The 22872-nt window shown below is 39.7% G+C and overlaps 1 protein-coding gene across 1 annotated transcript in view; it reads left to right on the plus strand.

The window, feature by feature from the left end:
- DHX29 (DExH-box helicase 29) overlaps window positions 1-22872 on the plus strand; it is a 62141-nt gene that overhangs the window by 14530 nt on the left and 24739 nt on the right. Inside the window, exons 5-14 of the mRNA XM_004703616.2 lie at window positions 1333-1478; window positions 3290-3418; window positions 6393-6519; window positions 7155-7313; window positions 9602-9767; window positions 11866-11989; window positions 13949-14551; window positions 16687-16830; window positions 21800-21976; window positions 22614-22754. Of these exons, the coding sequence (XP_004703673.1) occupies window positions 1333-1478; window positions 3290-3418; window positions 6393-6519; window positions 7155-7313; window positions 9602-9767; window positions 11866-11989; window positions 13949-14551; window positions 16687-16830; window positions 21800-21976; window positions 22614-22754 (1916 nt within the window). The remainder of the gene's footprint in view (window positions 1-1332; window positions 1479-3289; window positions 3419-6392; window positions 6520-7154; window positions 7314-9601; window positions 9768-11865; window positions 11990-13948; window positions 14552-16686; window positions 16831-21799; window positions 21977-22613; window positions 22755-22872) is intronic.

The following is a 22872-nucleotide window of genomic DNA, read 5'->3' on the forward strand; positions in this document are numbered from 1 at the left end:
TCTGGCTAGACCAGAGGATGTACAGTAGTACAGATAGGAACTGGAAACACAGGGAATCCAGGGCTGTTGATCCCTTCAGGACCAGTGGTGAAAGTGGCTATACAGAGAGGGTAAAGGAAAGGGGTTGGAAAGGGGGAACAATTACAAGGATCTACATATAACCTCCTCCTTGGGGGATGGAAAACAGAAAAGTGGCTGAAGGGAGATGTCGGAGAGTACAAGATGTGACAAAATAATTTATAAATTACCAAGGGTTTTGAAGGAGTGGGGAACCGGGAGGGATGGGGAAAATGAGCTGATGCCAGGGGCTTAAGTAGAGAACAAATGTTTTGAGAATGATGAGGGCAATAAATGTACAAATGTGCTTTACACAGTTGATGTATGTATGGATTGTGATAAGAATTGTGTGAGCCCCCTAATAAAATGATTTAAGAAAGAAAATAGAGGTAGGAGAGAAGAAAAAACAAAGGAGTAAGACACATTTTATGGTAGCATGTTCACCTCCTGGACAGCTATGATTTCTGCAGCCAGGTCCACGTAGAGAGCAGGAGGAAGAGACAGAAACACCACCACCACCACCCACCCCGCCCCTGTGATTCCAGGTAGCCACATATGTTACAGGAAATGGCTGTAAATAGGCATATGCCCGACAGGAAGGGGATGAGCTAGGGGCGTACACACAATAGGAAGGGGAGGAACTAGGGGTACACATGTGAAAAGATGGGCAGACTCTAGACTCAAAATGACAGGCTAACCTTGATCCTTGAGTGAGCTCAGCCTGGTCTCTGGGCTCTTTAAGGAAGCAATCCACTATCCTTATCAGAAGGGAGTGGGCCCTTCGTAGGGTGGGACAGACTCTAGTGTGATTGCTCTAGATGGCTGATAACCCACAGGGAGATTAAACTGAGCTTGTGTTGACCTCCGAGTAGACAGGCATTTACCACGTGATGCAAGCAGCATCCTAGATTTGGCATATATTTGAGGGAAACAAACGGGGAAAAAACCTTTTGCATCCCACATTTACCAGTTTACCTTTTAATTAGCCAATTAAATGGTCAATCCCCCCTCTTTCTTACAATATGTAATGTCTTTCTTATTATCTATTATCTTGGTAAAACTAGCATGTTAGTGTTTTAATTTTTCACATTTTAACTTCTAAGCTCATTTATACCTTACTAGCTACTGGTGAGATTAATGTAATTACATTTGCCATTTATATTTCTTGTATTAATTCTATTGTTCTTTGCTCTTGGTTTATATATATGCCTAGCAAATATTTATGTGTTACAGATCATATGCATGTTTGTTTAACCTAACTTCTTTTATTTTAAGATGCACTTCCTGAAGGATTCAGTCAGGAGTTTGAAGAGGAACAACCTAGAAGTAGGCCAAAATTCCAGTCTCCTCAAATACAAGCCATTATTTCACCTCAAGTGCAACCTAAAGCCAAAAAACAGGAAGAAGATTCTAAGATTAAGGTAATGTAAGGATTAAACATAGCAGTTCATGAGTGTGGGATACAGAAAGATTTCTCCCCAGGTTGTCTCCCCCAAATATATGCCAAACCTAAGATGCTGCTGGCTACACATGGTAAAGGACTGTATACTTGGAGGTCAATGCAAGCCTGTCAGAGGTTATTCTCCCTAAGGATTGACAGCCGTTTAGAGCAATCAGATTGCATAGTCTGTCCAACCCTAAATAGGGCCCACTCCCTTCTGATGAGGGTAGTGGATTGTTCCCTTGAAGAGAGCCCAGAGGCAAGGTCCAGTCCACTCAAGGAGGACCAAGTTTAGTCTGCCATATTGAGTCTATGGTGTGCCCATCTTGTCACATGTGTACCCCTAATCCCTCCCCTTCCTATTGCGTGTACACCCCTAGATCATCCCCCTCCTATTGCATGTATTACCTATGGTACAACCCCTTCCTGTTGCGTATGTGGTCATCTGTAATCAGGGGCTTACATGCTCCCTAAGGATATAAAAACCTTGGTTAGAAATAGACTTCTTGCCTCCTCTCTTCTTCCCTACCTTCACGTGGACCACAAAGAGGGGCTGAGATGAGCATGCTACCATGAAATGTGTAACTCCTTCATTTTATCTTTTCTCTTACCTTTCCTATTCTCTGTGACTTGACTATAATCTATGTATTGTAAGTGTACAGTTTCACCTACAAACCCATGATATTTGTTAGGGGCTGATCTCCCCCGACACATGAGTATACCTATTTCATTGCTGTTACCTTTTTTAGGAGCCCTGGTGGCACTGAGGTTAAGGATATGACTGCCAACCAAAAGATCAGAATAGTTAGAGTCTACCAGTTGCTCTGTCAGAGAAAAGGACTGGCAATCTGATTCTGTAAAGATTACAGCCTAGGAAGCCCTGTGGGAAAGATGACCGCTTTCCTCCATACTTATTCAGTCTGTCCAAAGGATCAGTCTGAAGTCGGAATGAACTCTGGCACACAACAGATAACATATTTACTTCTTAAAAATAGCTCATTGCTGTAAAACTTCAATCATTATGTTTTTATCTGTTGTATAGCAAGCCAACCCCAAATGTAGTGGTTCTTATAATTCTGCAATCTGAGCTAAGTTTAGCTGGGCAGTTCTTCTGTTCACATGGCGTTTCTGCTGGCTCTAGGATATCCATAATGGCTGTTAACTCACATGAATAGTATCTTGGGTGTTGATGGCTTGAGAGCTGGTGGGCGGCGGCCATATCTCACCTTTTCCCTTTGGTCTTTCCATGGGACTAGCTTTGGTTCCTGTGCAATATGGTAACCTCAGGTAGATTGGGCTTCTTACGTGACATCTACCATCCAAGAGCAACTATTTCAAGATGATAAGCCCCAAGGTATAAATTCTCATTACTCCTTGGCATATATGACTCTTGCTAAGCCATCACTTGAAGCAAATCACATGGCCAAGTGTAATTTCATTGTGGCAGGGGATTGGAGAATTGTGTCATTACTAGGAGGTATGGTTCATTAGGCATAATACTTAAATACTCTGAATATTATACATCTGTGGAGGCATCATCCTCATAAAGCCATTTTTTAACAGTTCTCTTTTCATTCTTTTCTGCCTCTTTATGTAAATATATTTGGGCTTCTTAAAATAATGTTGAGTTGAATTCATTGGTTCTTCACTGAACATGAATATGATTTAGGCGATTGGCACTTCTGTGTCTGCTGTCTTCAGGTGTAAAGAACTTAGAAATGCAATGACACTTGATAGTAGTGACATCTTTTCTAACTTTGGTTTTTTCAGATAATTGTTTTCTCTTTCTAGCCAAAAAAGGAAGAAAAAAATATGGAAGTTAATATGAAAGAATGGATATTGAGGTATGCTGAACAAGAAAATGAAGAAGAAAAGAGTGAGAATTCTAAAAGTTTAGAAGAGGAGGAAAAGTTTGACCCTGTGAGTAGAAATTTGTATGAGGCTGGCTATTCCTAGACAAGATATTTAATTTTTCTGGAAACTTAGTTTCCTTATGTAAATTAGCAAAAGAACTCTTGAGGATGATATGACGATTAAACAAGATAATGTGAAAGAATTTAGCACAGACTAACTTCTGAGTAGGTATTAGTTATGCTTCTCCCATACTTACTTAGAGAAGTAATTCTGTTAAACAGGTATTGAATAACTATTCTGTATAAGGAGTATACTAAATATTTTCAGAAATAAAAAATAGGCACCCTCTATAAAGGAAGTCCATAGTCTAGAGAAAGAAAACATAAGCATCATATGATCAACTAAAAATATTATGTAGAAGATAATACTACTAAGTTATAGAAATAAGATACTTGTAATACATGTATCAGACAAAGGACTTCCACCCAGAATTAATTTAAGAACTTTTTTTTAAATACTTTTATTGGGGGCTCTTAACATCGCATCACAATCCATACATTCATCCAGTGTATCAAGCACATTGGCACATATGCTGCCATCATCATTTTCAAAGTATTCTCTTCCCACTTGAACCCGATATCAGCTCCCCATTTCATCCTCCGCCTCTCCCCGCCCTTCCTCATGAACTCTTGATAAGTTATAGATTATTGTTTTCAAATCATATGTCGTCCTGTCACCCCTCACCCACTTTTCCATTATTCGTCCCCCTGGGAGGGGGTTATAGCTTGATCCTTGTGATCCATTTCCCCTTTTTCCCCCCACCCTCCCCTAATCCTCCTGGTATCTCCACTCTCATTGTTGGCCCTGAGGGGTTTATCTATCTTGGATTCCCCAAGTTTCGGGCTCTTACTGTAGCAGTGTGCATGTTCTGGTCTAATCTGATTTGTAAAGCAGAATTGGGGTCGTGATAGTGGTGGGGAAGGAAGCAGCAAAGAGCTAGAGGAAAGTTGTGTGTTTCATCAGTGTTCTACTGCATCCTGACTGGCTCATCTTTTCCCTGTGACCCCTCTGTGAGGGGATGTCCAGTTGTCTACAGATGGGCATTGGGTCCCCTCTCCATGCTCTCCGACCCCCAACTCACATTGGGTATGATTTTGTTCTGGGTCTTAGATGCCTGATACCTGATCCCATTGACATCTCATGATCACACAGGCTGGTGTGCTGCTTCCATGTGGGCTTTGTTGCTTCTCAGCTAGATGGCCGCTTATTTATCTTCAAGCTTTTAAGATCCCAGGCACTATATCTTTTGATTACCAGACACCATCAGCTTTCTTCACCACATTTATTTATGTACCCAGTTTATCTAATTGAAGAACTTTTAAAAAAACGACAGTTATTTCACAAAAGTAGATATATAGATGGCCAGTAACACATCCAAAATATTTAACATCACTAGTGATCAGAGAATTGAAACTATAAAGAAATACCACTATATCCTTTAAAATGACTAAAAAGCTCAGACCTTGTATTAAAGAAGTTGTGAACTGGAATACTCCTCATATAGTGCTTGTAAGAAATAGTGAAGCCATTTTGGAAAACTGACTATGTGACCAAGTTAAATATGTGCCTGTTATAAGATTATCCATTCGGTTTATAGTTATCATTCAGGAACATGTTTACCAAAAAGACAAATGTGCAGGGCAACTTTATTCACAATAAGCAAGAACTGAAAACAAAAATGTCTGCCAACAGGTGGATTGATAAACACAGTGTGGCATAATATTGCATATATCCATCATGGAAACTGAAGGGGCTTCAAAAAGTTCATGGAAAATGGAATTAGAAGATAACGGAAAGCAAATCAGTGGTTGCTGTGTCTCAGAGCGGGGCAGAGATGAACTCTAAAAGGTTGAAAAGGAACTTTTTAAAATGGTGAAAATGCCCTGTATCGTAACTTTCATGTTTAATTGGACATAAACATTTATCAAATTCATGACCTGACCATATAAAATGGGTACAGTTTAGTGTAAGTAAATCAGACCTAGTGAAGCAATAGGTGAAGGGTCCCAATTCCCCACATCCTCAACACTTCCTGTTTCTTAATCTTCTCATGATGGTTTCCAGTTGCATTTCTCTAATGGCAAAGGCCCCTAGAAATAAAGATTTCATCTCAGTTACTTTACATGTGTTATAGAGAGGGACAGCCCCTGGAGAAGGACATGATGATTAGTAAAGTAGAGCAGCAACAAAAAAGAGAACGGCCCTCAACAAAATGAATTGACAGTGGTCGGAATGAAGGGTCCCGCGTGGCTGAGATTGGGCGGAGGGCGCAGAGGCAGGGAGGGAGCGCTTTGTTCTGTTGTGCCAGGGCAGCTGTGCGGCAGCACTAAGTGGACAGCACCAAAGGACAGTTGCAGGAGGCACTGAGTACTTTTTCATGGGCTTGCTGGCAATTTGGAGCTATTCTTTAGACAAATAATCTATTCTAATCCTTTGGTTTTTAAATTGAGTTGTTTGCTGTTTTTGTTGTTAAGTTTTAGTAGTTCTGCTTATATCCTGGATATTAAACATTTCATCACGAGATGATCCCCCCTCCATGGTTTTTTTCCCCACTTTGGAGGTTGTCGCTTCACTTTGTTGAAAAAATGCTGGATGAACATAGATTTTTAGTTTTGATAAGGTTCCATTTATTTTGTCTTTCACTGTCCGTGTCTAGTCTTATTTGAAAAATCTATTAGGTCTTGAAACTTTAGCCCTGTGAATTCTTGTATCTTGTAGCTTCATTTGCTGCATTTAGATCCTTGTTCCATATTGAGTGAATTTTCCTATGTGGTGTGAGGTATGGGTCCAGATTTTTTCGTTTGTACTAGAAATCCAGTTGTCCTAGCCCCCTTTGTTGAAGAGACTACTTTTTCCCTGCTGCTTGGACAGAGCATCTTTGTTAAAATCAGTTGATTATAGAGGTACAGGAGGATCAAAGATTTTAATATACTGAAAAACGACGTAATTGTTCTCTTTTCTTCCTCATCATATGGAACAGAATGAAAGGTACTTGCACTTTGCAGCGAAACTTTTGGATGCAAAGGAGCAAGCAGCTGCTTTCAAACTAGAAAAAGACAAAGCAGGCCAAAAAGAGGCTCAAGAAAAAATAAGGAGATTTCAACGAGGTAAGCACTTTCAAATTTGTAGATATGTAAGTATAATTGCCCTCTCCTTGTTGCCCTTCCTGGGGTGGAATCTGCCTCTTTGGTTCCTATTGTTTCTACCAAAGCAGTTCATTCTCCAGCCAGGGGAAACCTGGCAGAGGGTTGCATTTGGCCTGCAGGCTGACTGCAGCTTGCCAGCCCCTGATTGATGCAATTCCAGGAATACCTAAATTTCTAATGAAGATGTTCCTCTAGGCCAGCGGTTCTCAACCTTTGGGTTGCGACCCCTTGAGGGTTAAACGACCCTTTCACAGGGGTCACCCGATTTATAACATAGCAAAATTACAAGTAGCAATGAAAATAATTTTATGTTTGGCGGGGGGTCACCACAACATGGGGAACTGTATTACAGGGTTGCAGCATTAGGAAGGTTGAGAACCAATGTTCTAGGCTATTACATATGTTAAATAACGTATTATAATTTGGCATATGTTGTGAAAGTTAACCAATTGCCTCTGACTTCCAGTGTAAATTCCTTCAAGGAAAAAGAAGAAATTATAAATGTTTGTGGGGAAAAAAAAAAAAAAAAACTTTCCAAAACAGAAAAGCATAAGAAATCAATTTAAACAAACAAACAAAAACTCATTTTTTGGCAGAAATGGAAACTTTAGAAGACCATCCAGTATTCAATCCATCCATAAAGGTTTCACATCAGCAGAATGAGAAGAAAAAGCCTCCTTTGGCTACTGAAGGGGGAAGTGCTTTGAACTTTAATTTATTTGAAAAATCTACAACAGCTCCTGAAGAACAGAAAGGTAAAGTAAAAGGAAATTGGTACCCGGTATAATTCGTAGGTTTTCTATGTGAAGGGCCTTCAAAATCTGTGGAAAAATGCCATTGCCTGTTAATTCCATTTTTCCATGAATATTTGACACCACTTATAATTGTGAGATGAACATTACTTGTGTTATGGAGAGTTACATAAGATGGGGGGTAATGTTGGGTTTCCACATGCTGTCTTAGGAAAGTAATAACAATCATGTCCAGCATTTTGTTATTTCAATATCATGCCTCAACCTCATTTTTCTTCAGCGCAGTCTCCATAATTCCTGCCAGTTATCATTCTATGACAGCTAAATGTGAGTCTTCTGTTAAAACCTTCAGTGGGATGAAGCCCAATGAGGTCACTAACAGATTCACTCCCTTTTGGATGTCATTCAAGACCTTCCATCCTATTGCCAACTCTTCCTAACTATATACTCCAGACCTGCCATCCTTTTAAGCATGTCACTTAATGACGCTATGGTTTTGCTCAACCTGTTACCCCAGTTGGCCAACTTTTTCCTCCTTCAAGGCTCAGCTCAAACAGCACCCCTACTGTAAGCCTTCCTTCTCTGTTGTCCTGCCACCAGATGTAAGTAGTGGTATGCCTCTTTGTCTGCTTGTCCAAGTAGATTATTAATAAAAGTTAATGTGATGCTTATCAGACTTTAATGTACACTCTCTATTCACCAATATGGTTAGGTTCCAAAGACCAAGTCATTATATGAAAATCAGGAGCATGTAAAAATGGAGGCTGACCCTATCCCAAAATGGGGAATGATTACATTATTACATAACTGCCAGGCCATTGCAGATCATAGCCCAGCAAGTTAACACATAACCTCAACCATCACTAACAGCATTATTCTTGCCTTGCACCTCGGTGTTCCCTACTGTCAGACTTTCATCATTAAATGTGAAAAATAAGCAGATAGTAGATTTTTGCTGTTGTAAATGTGAAATGTCAGATAATAAGATAATTTTTAAAAATGAGAGTATAGTTAGTCTAATCAGACATTAATGAGTCCATTCTTTTATGAGTTTGTGGTAGTCTCAAAAACTCAACTGCTGACTCATGGTGACCCTACAAGACAGGATAGAACAGTCCGCGTGGATTTCCAAGATTGTAACTCTTGACAGAGTAGAAACCTCATCTTTTTCCATCGAAGTGACTGAGCGTTTCAAACTGCTGGCCCTAATCGCAGTCCAGTGTGTAACCACTACACCACCAGGGCTTCAACCTGATGCCTTGTGTGGTAGCTGCCTACGAAAAGTCTAGAAGGTGAACATGATAGTAATAATATAGTTTTAGTTTTCATTCTTTCAACAAAGTTATTGAACATTATTAAATATCGTTTCCTGTGGTATTTTACAATAATGAAAAATAAGATAGTTTCTGTCCACTTCAAGTGTAGAATTTAGTAGGGAAAGTGAGATAGTTTCTAAAATAGAAATTAGCAAGGCCTAATTTAGTTGAGGGAGATCCTGCTGATGAAGGTGTTTGCCTTGAGACCTGACAGATCTGTTACTAGTGGTGGGAAAAGCCTTCCAAGAAGTGATGGTCCATTGGGATTCTAAGGTGGGGCAGAGCAGTGAGCAACACATTCTGCAATGATGGAGATGTTCTGTTTCTGCACCGCCCAAAGTGGTAGCCACTAGTCAGTCATATGTGAATACTGGGTACTTTGAAATGTGAGTCATGCAAATAAGAAACTGAATGTTGCTATTTAAATAGCTTCCTCTGCTTAGTGGCTACTATATTGGACCTGGCAGGCTTAGAGCATTTGAAGAATTGCCTGGTGCTCAGTGGCTACAGCAGAATGAGCATGGAAGAGTGGCAGGAAATAGGCAGAGATGAACCATGGCAGTGGAAAGGAATTTGGACTTTCTATGCACTAGGAAGCCATTGAAGATGAAGAGGCTATGGTGTAGTTAGTGGCAGCTGGACACACTGATAAATGACACCTGGTTGATATTTTGCAAAAGATTCTACTACCTGCCAGATAACATACCATACATAATTCAGAATATTCTAAGTAATGAGTTGCATGGATAATATCTTAGATGTTTTATAAAAAATCATGACCTCCTCAAAATAATTACATTTTGAAAGTTTCAGGGTTTTCTGTGCTTCTGTCCAGCAAAAGGATTTCCTTACATTATGTATAGAAGAGCAGGCTTTTTTATCTGCTTCTAAAATTACTGTTCCCAAAAGGGAAGAGACTGATGACTCTAAACAGATTTGATGTTATAAAGATTCAATCTTTTTCTCCCTTCCTAGATAAGAAGAAAGAACCTCATGATGTAAGGAATTTTGACTATACAGCTCGCAGCTGGACTGGAAAATCTCCCAAACAATTTCTGATTGATTGGGTGAGGAAGAATCTTCCCAAGAGTCCAAATCCTTCCTTTGAAAAAGTTCCAGTAGGTAGATACTGGAAATGTAGGTATGTTTTTTCTGTATAACAGAACTAATCTGTTTCCTGTGAATTAAGTAACTAACTGCTAACCATTAGGGTGGCAATGGGAACCCACCAGCCACCAGTCCTGCGGGAGAAAAGACCTAGTAATGATTACAGCCCAGGGAACTGTAGGCAAGTTCTCCGTCTTAAAGGATAGCTGTGGGTCAGAATGCACTGGATGGCACTCAACAAAATAGACGTATTAAAAAGCTCCCTTGATTGCCACAGCTCACAGGAGCCCCAAGAGCTGCTGCTACGTAGGGGCTCATAATGAGCAGCAAGATGACATCCGCCATCAGGGTCATTCAGCCATATACACTATTATTAATAAGGTTCCCCAATAGAACTGACAACCCTAAGTTTCAGAAGCTTTGAGGTCAGCGGGAATGCCCTTGTGTTCTTCTGCCATGTCATAGCGTTCTATGGGAAATAAAGCACCACATCTGTATCAGATATAGCACCAGCCAGTGCCTCAGAAATGCAAAAGAAGACATGTCTCTAGAAGAAGTTAATTTATCTGACAGAAAAGCCCAGAATACTCACTGAGAGTGTGGCTGCCGTTTGTCATCAGACAAAGGAATTGTTTTTTAAAAAGACTTCCAAAATGACAAGTAAGATACTGTATGTTAAGCAACTTTAATGAAGTATTCTATTAAAAAAAATTTAGATGGACAATTATATGTTCTAATTTATGTATCTGAGTCAACTTCTCCACAAGCTCACTTAATCATATATATTCTTCATACCTACTAATGTATATTTTTAAATGTTAGCCTACCAATTACTCTTGATTATCAAGTATTACCAGTGTTGACCTACTTAAAGCACACATTTTCTAGTAAACTTTTCCAGAGGTTTCCTATAATTTCACTTTCCTTATAGTTTTTATTTAGGGAAAGATGGACTTTATCAGGCAGAATTTATTGCTTGGGGAAGTGATTTTCCTGAGATTGGCTGCAGATCAGTGAAATAATGGCTCTATTACTTAGTTATCTTAAAACTTCTTATTCACATGGTTACTAGAATATAGCTGAATGTAGAACAAAGCCATGGTGAAAACAGGTGACCCTTTGGTGGAGGTAGGAGATAACACAAAAGAGTATTATATGTAACCTAAATTCAGATCAGAAAAATGTCAGTACAAAGTAGACAATAGAGGAAAAAATAAGTACAGCACAGGAAAAGTCTTTGACTAGCAATTGCAATTCTCTTTTTAGAGCTGTGAAAAAATCTTGTTCTTTGGTTATACCACTTTGAAGTGATTATGCAAATCCTGAAACCCCATAAATTCTCAATTTTTCTGAGAGTCTCGTAACAGCCATTTAATGTATTTTATTCAAGGCAGTTTGTGGAAATCCAGTAAGCATTCCTTATGCATGGGTATGTATTGTTGTGAAAGTCAAGCTTCACAAAACTAAATAAATTCTCTTGCATACCTTTGATTTCTAGACGTCAGCATGGCCGATAAATAAGGTAGACTTGTTGAGTACATTTCTACATTTGCCCAGGTAATTACCTGTGGGTAATCTCTGGTACTCCATATGGAGCTCCTGCTGGTGTAAACTCGGGATTGTGGCCCACCGTAAATGATGCTCAAGTCAGACGAGCTAGGACTTTGATGCACGCGGTGTTTTCTATAAGGTCTTTTAGTGACTGAGAAACATCTGGCTCATGATAAACACCTGGTTTTGATTTTTTTTTTTTTTAATTTGGAGGACGGGAGAAAGCCCTCGCTTTCACACCTCATATTGATCTCACTCACTGCCACTAAGTCCATTTGGACTCAGAGTAACCTTATAGGACAGGGTGGAATTGCCCCCATGAGTTTCCAAGACTGTAACTCTTGACAGCCCTCTCTTTCTTCCAAAGAGCAGCTGGTGGTTTCAAACTGCTGACCTTGCGGTTAGCAGCCCAATGCTGCCAACCAGGGGTCCCTCCACAGGTTGATAGTGCTTATAAATTTTCAGTAAGATACTTTCCATGGAAACACTTCAAAGGTTTAGTGTAAATTTAAGTTCAATATTAAGACTTACTTTTCTTACATTATCAATGTTATTTAAATTTTATTTTTGCCTTTTTGTAGGGTGAGAGTAATCAAATCTGATGATGATGTCCTGGTAGCATGTCCTACCATTTTGACAGAGGATGGCATGCAAGCTCAGCACCTGGGAGCTACTCTAGCCCTTTATCGCTTAGTGAAAGGGCAGGTGAGACGTCTTACAGATACGTGCTGCAACAGTTCCTTGGGGGTTATTGAGGGTACTGTATGTATTTGGGGAGAGAATGCTATCTGCATGTGGAGGTAGTTTTTGATACTGGCTTCCTGTGCCAAGTTTCTTTTTATGCATAGCTTGTCTCAAAATGTCGGCTTCCTGTCACCTCTGAACATAGCTCAGCTTTTCTCTCCCTTGTGGACTGGAGGTTGGAAATAGATAATTTGATTGGTCCAGCTTTTCAGGCTGACTTAATTTGTAGATTCAAAATAGTTGTAAGGTATTGGCAAATGATTTTAACTCATAGCAGTGCTCATGTGACAGTAAAATTGTCGTATAGGGATTGGAGGTTTGTTTCATTTATAACTGTTTTATTAGTATATAATTCACATACTATACAATTCAGTGGCTTACGTATATTAAAGAGAAGTGTGGAAGCTTCACCACATCAATCCTAGAACATTTTCTTCATTCTTGTACTCACTTCCACCACCAACCTCCCCTGCTGTAACCCCAAGAAGCTATTAGTTTAGTAACTGTTTATAGATTTACCTAATCTGGATTTCATGTAAAGAAAATGATACCAAAAACAAACTAGAAAAATCTCTCCGAAAGAAAGCAGAAAATAATCCTGCAGGCTTTTGGAGGACATGACCTTCACGAGAGCAGACCCCCACCCTCTCTCCTGAGACGCTGTGGTGGCTCTGGCCACCTGTCGTCCCGTAGCAGTAGCTGGGTGGCCGTTGTGCCACCAAGGCTCCTTTAAAGAGCAAGTTGTGCTAGGGTGCTGGAATGTAGAACTTTTTAAAGGTTTGTTTACCTTAAATTCTATATTTTCTTCTTAAAAAACATAGACACGGGTTTCCATTTTAAATGGAAACTATAAACTTCTAGTGTGAGAAAAATACTAAATACTGGAATACTGGAAAAGGGGCTGTCTAAGAGAATAAGTGCTAGCATTGAAACATTTGGATTGTCAGCATTTCCTTTTTAACAATAAAGTTATCCTCCTAAGTTATCTTTCAGGTGGGAAATTAGAACTGCTGAACATTTTAGACACTGATTAAATGGAAGTCCTAACATGAAATCCAGTTTCTGCCAGTAAAAGAATGTTAGGTTTGTATTTCCTTCACTGTCCAAAATAAGAGACTGTAAGATAAGACTGCTTGATAGAAGTGACTATGAGTGCTAGAGACATGGTCATGAAGCACAGGATTAGGACTGCTCGGATTTCATCCAGTTTATTTAACATTAAACAATTGCCAGAATCGCAAAAGAAATTTTGTAATAAGGTTCCAGTATGACTTAGAAATGCTTTTGTGGTTCATCTGCATACTTAAATAGCGCCACTGCGAAAATAAAATAACATTTATTCAATGGTTTGCTGCGTTCCAAGAGTAAGTACTTAATGTGTAATCACTGATTTAACCTCACCATATACCTCTAGTACTGTTAATATACCCATTTTACATATGCAGAACTAAGGTTAAAGTTTTTATATTAAAATAGCAATTCCCACTTTAAGAGACATACAAATTACATTTTAAGAGGAAGGTAACTATTCTTCTAAGTTCTTACCTATTGAGTCTTTTGGTATCCAGTATTGTTGTTTGGTCTGACTCACAGTGATGCAGTGTACAACAGAACAGAACACTGCCCTGCCTTGCACCATCCTCGTAATCATTGTCTTGTTGGATCCCGTACCGCTCCATCTTTTTGAGGGTCTTCCTCTTTTCTACTGCCCTCTACTTTACCAGACGTGATGTCCTACAACATGTCCAAAATGGTGAAGCCAGGTCCCACCAGCCTCACCTCTCAGGAGCATTTTGCCTGTGCTTCTTCCAAGACAGATTTGTTTGTTCTTTTGGCAGCTCGTGATCCATTCAATAGTTTGTGAAAATACTTTCCAAAAAGCTCATGGAAATAACGTACTGTTACTCTTTTTCCTTCCAGGCAGTTCACCAGTTACTTCCTCCTACTTACCGAGATGTTTGGCTGGAGTGGAGTGATGCAGAAAAGAAAAAGGAAGAATTAAATAAAATGGAAAGCAATAAACCACGGGACCTTTTTATTGCCAAACTTCTGAATAAATTGAAACAGCAGCAGCAACAACAGAACTCTGACAATAAGAGAGAAAATTCCAACGATCCTGAAGAATCTTGGGAAAATTTAGTTTCTGATGAGGATTTCTCTGCACTGTCCATGGACTCTGCAAATGCTGAAGATTTGGAACCTATCCGAAACCTATTTAGGAAGTTACAAAGCACACCCAAGTATCAGAGACTTCTCAAGGAAAGGCAACAGTTGCCTGTGTTCAAACACCGGAACTTGATTGTTGAAACTCTGAAGAGGCACCGGGTCGTGGTTGTGGCAGGTGAAACAGGGAGTGGTAAAAGTACTCAAGTGCCGCATTTTCTACTGGAGGATTTGCTTCTAAATGAATGGGGAACGAGTAAATGTAGCATTGTCTGTACCCAGCCCAGAAGAATCTCTGCAGTGAGCTTAGCCACCAGAGTGTGTGAAGAGTTGGGCTGTGAAAATGGCCCTGGAGGAAGGGTAAGATGCTGCTCCCATTGCTCACAGTTGCCTGCATTCTAGGACTTTGGACTCTTCACTGGTTGTTCAATAGCACATTTCCAGTTACTCGGCAAATGTTTTCTTTATGTCACAGTCCTTCAGATGAAAAAAAGGATTCACAATTTTCTGGCATTAAAATCCTTGTTTAGAAGATTTTGAAAAATCATTTAAATAAATGAATATTCAAATATGCTACATAATACATCTTTGAATGTTCAAAGAATGCACAAATACATATTTGAATCCCTCATTTCTGAAGCTTTAGCAAATTTTTTCTGTGGGATGTATTTCTAAGATTTTTTGTCATTTTCAGTGAGTAGAAGGAAAAAAGAATACTGAAGAAAATGCTAGACTATTTTCAAACCCCATATTTTAAAAAGAGAGGGAATGACAGGAATATTTCTATTGCATTTTGCCTTGGAAGCAAAACCCAAAACTAGCTAAGCCTAAACCGTAATAACGTTGGTTACAGCTCTCGATAAAGCTTCTGCCTTAATAGGACTTAGGCCAAGGGGATAATAGACATGTACACAAACAGAAATAACTGCGAGGATGAAAAAATGTGTTGGGAACAGATGTGGCTGAAGATTCCCATTAGGCATCACTGGTCTGTCAGCTGCTCTCGTGCCGAGTCTTACCAGATCTTGGTAAGAGAGTAGGCCAGGTTGTGGGAGAGACTATAAAAGTTTTGCTTCTGATACTCAGTATTTCACTCCAAGACAATTTGAGAGTAAATTAATTCAGTTTGTATTAATGTTTCCTAATCCTAATTAGGATCCCTGGTAGCACTGTAGGTTAAGTGTTGGGCTGCTAGCCCCCAAGTTGGTGGTTCAAACCCACCAGCTGTGCTACAGATGCTCCCATAAGATTTACATCCTTGGAAGCCCTAAAGATTTACATCCCATTAACATTTGCATCCTCAGGGCCACCGTGATTCAGAATCAACTCAGGAGGGGGAAAAAATAAGCCAAATTCACTGTCATCCAGTCAATTATGATTCATATGAGTCAAAGTAGAACATCTCTTGGATTTCTGAAATTTTAAATCTTTACAGGAGTAGACAGCCTCATCTTTCTCCTAAGGAGAAAGATGGGTTTGAATCACTGACCTTGTGGTTAGCAGCTCAATGTGTAACCCATTACGCTAACAGGGCTCCATGACTCGGCAGTGAGGTTTTAATCATTTTAGTAACACTTGAAACAGCTGAAGAACCTCTTATTTTCACTTTCTTTTAAAACAGTTTTATTGGCATGTAATCTACATATCATATAACTTAATAGTTCAATTGTATCAAAAAGAGTTGTACAGTCCTACCACAGTCAATTTTAGGACGTTTTCTTCTTGTACTCCATGTTGTTAGCTCCCCATTTCCTCCCAGCCTCCCCTGCTATGTCCCCAAGGAACCATTAATCCAGTTCCTGTTTCTATAAATTCACCCATCCTGGATCTCATATACTGAAAACACACAGAAACAGAAAAGCTAACAACAGTAATAGAATAGGGGAAAAACCTCAATTGAAAAAGCAGAAAATCTTGAAAACTGCAACAATGTGAAAGTGGGTCAAAGGAGAGATCAAATGATAAGGTGTTAAATTTTAGCCTGACTACATCTGCCAGCAACTGCTTTCCGATGCACTGTGGATGACTGCAGTGGGAATTCACCAGAAGTTTAGTCTTGTTCACTTAAAAAACAACTTTTAAATGGGTCAAGAGGGAATTCAGATACTACATTTTAAGATAATCTGTCTCACAACTAGGCTAGTCGTCCTTGACTATGCTCAGGAACCTGACCAGAGGCTTTGTCTATATGGACCCTGCTAATCGATTTTGGGTTTACTGTCATCCATAGCCTTCTGCAAACCAGGTATTCACTATGTAAACTGATACCATTCTAGACATCTTACAAGGAACAAAGAGGTTTTCTTGTTTAAAATTACCAAAATAAAATTTATAGTTTTCTATAACTGATGACCATGAAAAATTTTTTTATAATATTTGTACCATAAAGATTTACTTAGATTGCTCCACAGATCAGCAAGATTGGCTTTACACACTCAAGTTTGTTTCCCAGATCCCTTGTGAGAAACTAATCTCAGCCCTGTGTTCTCCTTCAGGACTCCTTGTGTGGCTATCAGATCCGCATGGAGTCTCGAGCTAGTGACTCTACCAGATTACTCTATTGTACGACAGGAGTTTTGCTCAGGAAACTTCAAGAAGATGGTCTTCTAACAAACGTGTCTCATGTTATTGTAGATGAGGTGAGTGGATTCTGTAGTTGCATCCAGATGTAAATATTTTTGTGTTTAAAAAATGGTGCTAATACTAGCTAGCATTTGTGTGTGTGTTCTTGCTGAAGGCCAGCTGCTTTACATATAATAATTTAATCTCTAACAGGTGCCTCATTATTATGATTGATTTAGTAAATATTATGTATTACTTGTTATATACAAGATACTTTCCTAAGCATTTTGTATATATCATTCATGTAAACCTAGCAACACTATAAAGTAGATAATATTATCTCTATTTTACAATAGATGAAAATGAAGCAGAGAGAGGTCAAATAACAGCCAATGTTACACTGGCAGTAAGTTCTATAGCTTAGGGTCAGACACCAGAATCTGGCTCCAGCCTGTGCTTTACCATTACACAGTCTCTGAACTACTTACACTTAGTTCTTAAAGGATCTTCTCTCATTCTAACCAAAGGAGAAGAATTTTTATTTTCTCTGTAGACACACTTCTATTTGAATCACATTTGAGCAAACATGTAACTAAAACTATGCTTAACGTTCCACATAGAATCACACACCCTATAAGTAAGTTTTCATGGAGATAGGAGTATATAACATCTGTTACTCAGTTGCATTTTAACTTCACTGATGTAACATTTTTTTTTAAATTCATTAAGTTCAGAAAGTAAAAAGCATTCAGTCATTCATTAGTTTTTAATTACAGACTTTATTTTCATTAAATTAGAAAGCTCTAGAATATAGAATGGTAGAGAACTGAAAACAGAAATGATCTATAATGTCATTGTCCATGGGGGGAAAAAGAGTGTTACCATTTAATCGTATCACCTTCCATTTTTGTGCATTATATGTTTGTATATGGATACATATTTTTATTTATAATTCATTCACTTACTAGATATTCTGCAAAAACATTTTTAAATGACTTTATGGTAGTATGTACATAATTTGGATGTCCTACAATTTAACTCACTACTTTCTTGTTGAACAAATTTAGGTTTAAGATAATTTCTTTGGCATTCTAGTTTTTGGTAACATTCTTAATTTAAATATTCTGACATCTTGTGTCCCTATTTGAGATTCACAAAACATGGTTACTATTTATATTCATGTATTATATAGAATGTATTTGTTCTTTGTAAGATAAACAATTAGACAACTAATCGCCATATATCTTGGTTGTTGATTTTTTAAAAACCTCACTGACATTTAGCTAATTCCAACTTACAGCCCCACATAAAGCTGGTAGTTTCAAACTGCTGGCCTCAGAAACCCTCAGAATCAGGTCTGCTCTGTCCTGTAGGGTTGCTATGGGTTGGAACTGATGTGAGGGCAACGTGCTATTGGTATACCAAGTAGGAGGAGCTTGGTAGTGTTATTTATGTGTTAGCCTTTGGGCTGCTAGCCACAAAGTGGACAATTCAAACCCACCAGCTACTGTGTGCTCTACAGGAAAAAGACGAGGCTGTCTGCTTCCATAACGATTTGCAGACTTGGAAACCCTATCTAGAGCCATTTTGACTTGGAATCAACTCAGTGGCAATGAATTGGGATAATATTTTTGTATATAATAATACATTGTTAATGAGTTTCATTAGCTTTGTCTCATGCCCAGTTCTTACCATTTCCTTTTTTTAAAAAATTGATTTGTATAAAATATCTCTTGTTTAGTGAGAATTGCCAGATCTCTATCTCCCATCAGGAGATCTCTTTCCTGAGCTTTACTGATAAATGCTCAACTGCCTTCGAGATCCCTTCACTCTCACAACTAAAATCACTGTTTTTCTAAACTATGCCTCTCCTTCCTACTCGTCCCTTATGTCTTGCTCCTCTTCTCTCAAAGTTCAGTGATGGCCCCACTACCACTTGGCCAGTCCAATAATTATCTATCCCTTATTTGCCTCACACACTTAAAAATCCAATCTCCAAATCCTGTCGGCTCTACCCTCCTGAAAGCCATGTACTTGCCTTCATATTCATTAGTATTACCTTGTCATAACCAAAAACTAAACTCACTGCCATTGAGTCAATGCTGACTCATACCAACCCTGTAGGACAAGGTAGAACTAGCCCTGTGAGTTTCCAAGACTGTAACTCTTTACGAGAGTAGAAAGTCCTGACTTGCTAGTGGCAGCTGGTAGTTTCAAACTGCTGACCTTGCAATTAGCAGCTTTTTTATCCTGTTCCCCGTGTTGTGGTGTTGTCGGTACCATTGAGTTGGTTCTGATTCACAGCGACTCCATTTACAACAGAACAAAGGACAGTCCTGCGCCACCCTCATAAGTGTTCTTGTTTGAGCCCATCCATGTAGCCACGGTGTCAATCCATCTTGTTGAAGAGCTTCCTCTTTTTCACGGCCGCCACCTCACCAAGCATGATGTCGTTTTCTAGTGACCGGTTTCTCCTGACATGTCCAGTGTACATGAGAGGAAGTCTTGCCATGCTCTAGGGAGCATTCTGGCTTTATTCTTCCAAGAAATTTTTGTTTGTTCTTTTGGCAGTCCTGGGTACTTTCAATATTCTTCTTCAGCACCACAATTCAAATGCATCAGTTTGGTTCTTCGGGCTTCCCTACTCAGTGCCCAACATTCGCATGCATATGAGGCCATTGGAAATACCTTGGCTCGAGTTAGGCATACTTCAATATTCAAGGTAATAGCTATGCTTTTCAGCACTTTATAGAGTGGTCTTATACAGCAGATTTACCCAGCGCAATGCATTGTTTGATCTCTTGACAAAAGCTGTAATTATCTTGTTTATCGTTTTACTCTTCCCATGTACACTTTCCACATGCATGTGTTGGAAGGCCAGAGTACCCTTTCTACACCCTCTTCCTAGGTAGTGTTAGCTTCCTACTCACCTTCTCCACATCCTCTCCACAATGAGTAAACCTTCCATCATGAAAGAGACTGCAGTTTCATGTTAGTAGCAGAGTTAGGACTCATTCCGTGCTTCTATGAGAAACTAGGGAAATGCCCTGTCTTGTCAGCAGCACAATTGCAAGCCACCTCCTAAGGATGCATCCTACTACCATGACTAATCATGTCCGTTGTGTGCTGATTGCTTGCTTGTTTTACAGGATGACTTCATTTTCAATTCGGACGATCTGCCCTAATGTAAAAATTTCTCCTCCCTCCCAACATCATGTACTGACAATGCTTGAATGTGGGTTAATTTGAATAGATTTTAGTGTCTGGATGCTTAAGCTTCCTTGTTGGGCCGTCAAGTTGCACCACTCAGGTGATTGGTTTCCTTACAGGAGTGGATCCCCCAGTTCTCGCTCTCGAGAAGGTCGCCTGGTGGGTTTTAACACCAAACTTCCAGCTAGCAGTTGAATAATTTAACTTCTTTTTTAGTTTCTTTAATATTTTATACCTACTCATTCAGCTATCTGGTTAGCCTTTCTTTTCATGCACATTAATGGTGAATGATGTATATCTGACCGTAAAGCAGCTCGGATGATGTGAAGGGTTATTTGTTGGGCTGCTAACTGCAAGGCCAACTCTTCAAAACTAGCTCCGTGGAGGAAATGGGGCTTCCACTGTGGTAAAGAGTAACAGCTCCGACACTCACAGCGGCAGTTCTGCCTTGTCCTAGAGGATCGCTATGCATTAGCATCGACTCAATGGCAGGGAATTTGGATTTGTGGGTTTAATCTGGCATTAATGAACACCAAGGTGCAAGGTTAAGGTAACAATGACTGATGATGAAAGCTACCGTATATACTTGTATATAAGCCAAGTTTTTCAGCACATTTTAAAAAATAAATCATGTTATTTGGAGCTCTTACAGCTCTTATAGCAATCCATACATCAAATTGTATATTTGTTGCCTTCATCATTCTCAAAACATTTGCTTTCTACTTAAGCCCTAGGTATTAGCTCCTCATTTTTCCCCCTCCCTTCCCACTCCTCCCCCCCTCCTAAACCCTTGATAATTTATAAATTATTATTTTGTCATGTCTTAACACTGTCCGACGTCTCCTTTCATCCATTTTTCTGTTGTCCATCCCCCAGGGAGGAGGTTATGTGTAGATCCTTGTAATCGGTTCCCCCTTTATACCCCACCCTCCCTCTACCATCCTGGTATCGCCAATCTCACCACTGGTGCTGAACGGATCTTCTGTTCTGGATTCCCTGTGCTTCCAGTTCCTATCCACCAGTGTACATCCTCTGGTCTAGCTGGATTTGTAAGGTAGAATTGGGATCATGATAGTGTGGGGGAGCATTTTGAAACATTTAGGAACTAGAAAAGTTGTATGTTTCATTGTTGCTACCCTGCACCCTGACTGGCTCGTCTCCTCCTCGAGACCATTCTGTAAGGGGATGTCCAATTGCCTACAGATGGGCTTTGGGTCTCCACTCTGCACTCCCCTTCATTCAGAATGATATGATTTTTTGTTCTTTGATGCCTGATACCTGATCCCTTCGACACCTCGTGATCACACGGGCTGGTATGCTTTTTCTGTGTGGGCTTTGTTGTTGTTTCTGAGCTAGGTGGCTGCTTGTTTACCTTGAAGCCTTTAAGACCCCAGACCCTATATCTTTTGATAGCTGGGAACCATCAGCTTTCTTCACCACATTTCTTTATGCACACCTTTGTCTTCAGCAGTCGTATCAGGAAAGTGAGCACACCGTAATATGATTTTTTGTTCTTTGATGGCTGATGCCTGATCCCTTGGACACCTCGTGATCACACAGGATGGTGTCAGCACATTTTTATCCAGTTTTTGTGGTAAAATTGGGTGCCTTGGTTGATATTTGGGTTGGCTTATACTCAAGTATATACGTTATGTGTCTGCTTGGCTAGGTCATGATTCTCAGTGATTTAGCAGTTACGTTATGGTGTAATTTGTTATGTAATTTTGTAACCTAAAGTGGTCATCCTCCATTTTCACACAGTACCAATTATCTCAGAAGGAACCTAACCTTTCAGTAAAGAGTGGGTTATATGTTTTTGTATTCCCTTTACACTAGGTTCATGAAAGAAGTGTTCAATCAGACTTCCTACTGATTATCTTGAAGGAGATTTTACAGAAACGTTCCGATCTCCACTTGATTCTCATGAGTGCTACTGTGGATAGTGACAAGTTTTCCACATATTTCACACACTGCCCTATCCTCAGAATTTCAGGAAGAAGTTACCCTGTTGAGGTAAGTTTCCTGTAGCAAGGGCACGTCAGCAGACTGTATTACACCCACAACTCTCCAAATCAGGAGAAGACCTAGGGCGAGCCTGACAGCCTTGGCACTCAGACAGCTGGTGCTGCCTGGAGGTAGGGGAGGCTCTGCCGAACGGAACCTGGAGGCCATAGAACTAAACTGCACTGCATATCTGCATGCCTGTGTCCAGACTGAGAGTGGCTGCCTTCCCACCAAGAGCTCCGGTTCCTCCTCCTCCTCCTCCTCCTCCTCCTCCCCCGATTTCGCGTGGTCCCTCAGCAGCGTTGCTTTTTGCCCCTTCTGTTCTCAGTGCTTACCCGTTTGGTTCAGCTGATGAAGACTGTTGTTTTCACCACTTTACGCATGAGGGGGCTTCAGAAAGTTCGTGGGAAAATTCCCATATCTTTTCATTCCATTTTTGTCCAAACTTTGTGAAGCCCCCGCTCATTAAAAAGGCAATCCATGATGTTACTTGTTCTAAGACTTCTGTGGGCAAACCCTGTGTCGACCAAATTCTTCATTGCCAAATAAAACCGAGACATCCAAATGGTGATAATCCCCTTGTTTTTCGGAAAATCATCATTACTGAAAAGAATTTGGGTTCACCCACTTATATATCTTCATGCAGGTTTTTCATGTCGAAGATATAATAGAGGAAACAGGCTTTGTGCTGGAGAAAGACTCCGAATATTGCCAGAAATTTCTGGAGGAGGAAGAAGAAGTCACCATTAATGTTACCGGCAAAGCGGGGGGAATAAAAAAGTATCAGGTAAAAAGAAAACATTTTGAAGACATGCAGTGTGCAATAATGATTTTCCAGGGCATTAGCCTACCATGAGAATTTTAAAATAATGTGGTTTAAAATGACAGTGTAAGAGAAATAGATA

The sequence above is a fragment of the Echinops telfairi genome, unplaced genomic scaffold (assembly GCF_000313985.2).
Source record: "Echinops telfairi isolate 266 unplaced genomic scaffold, ASM31398v2 ScPeMD7_7469;HRSCAF=8507_1, whole genome shotgun sequence".
NCBI lineage: Eukaryota > Metazoa > Chordata > Mammalia > Afrosoricida > Tenrecidae > Echinops > Echinops telfairi.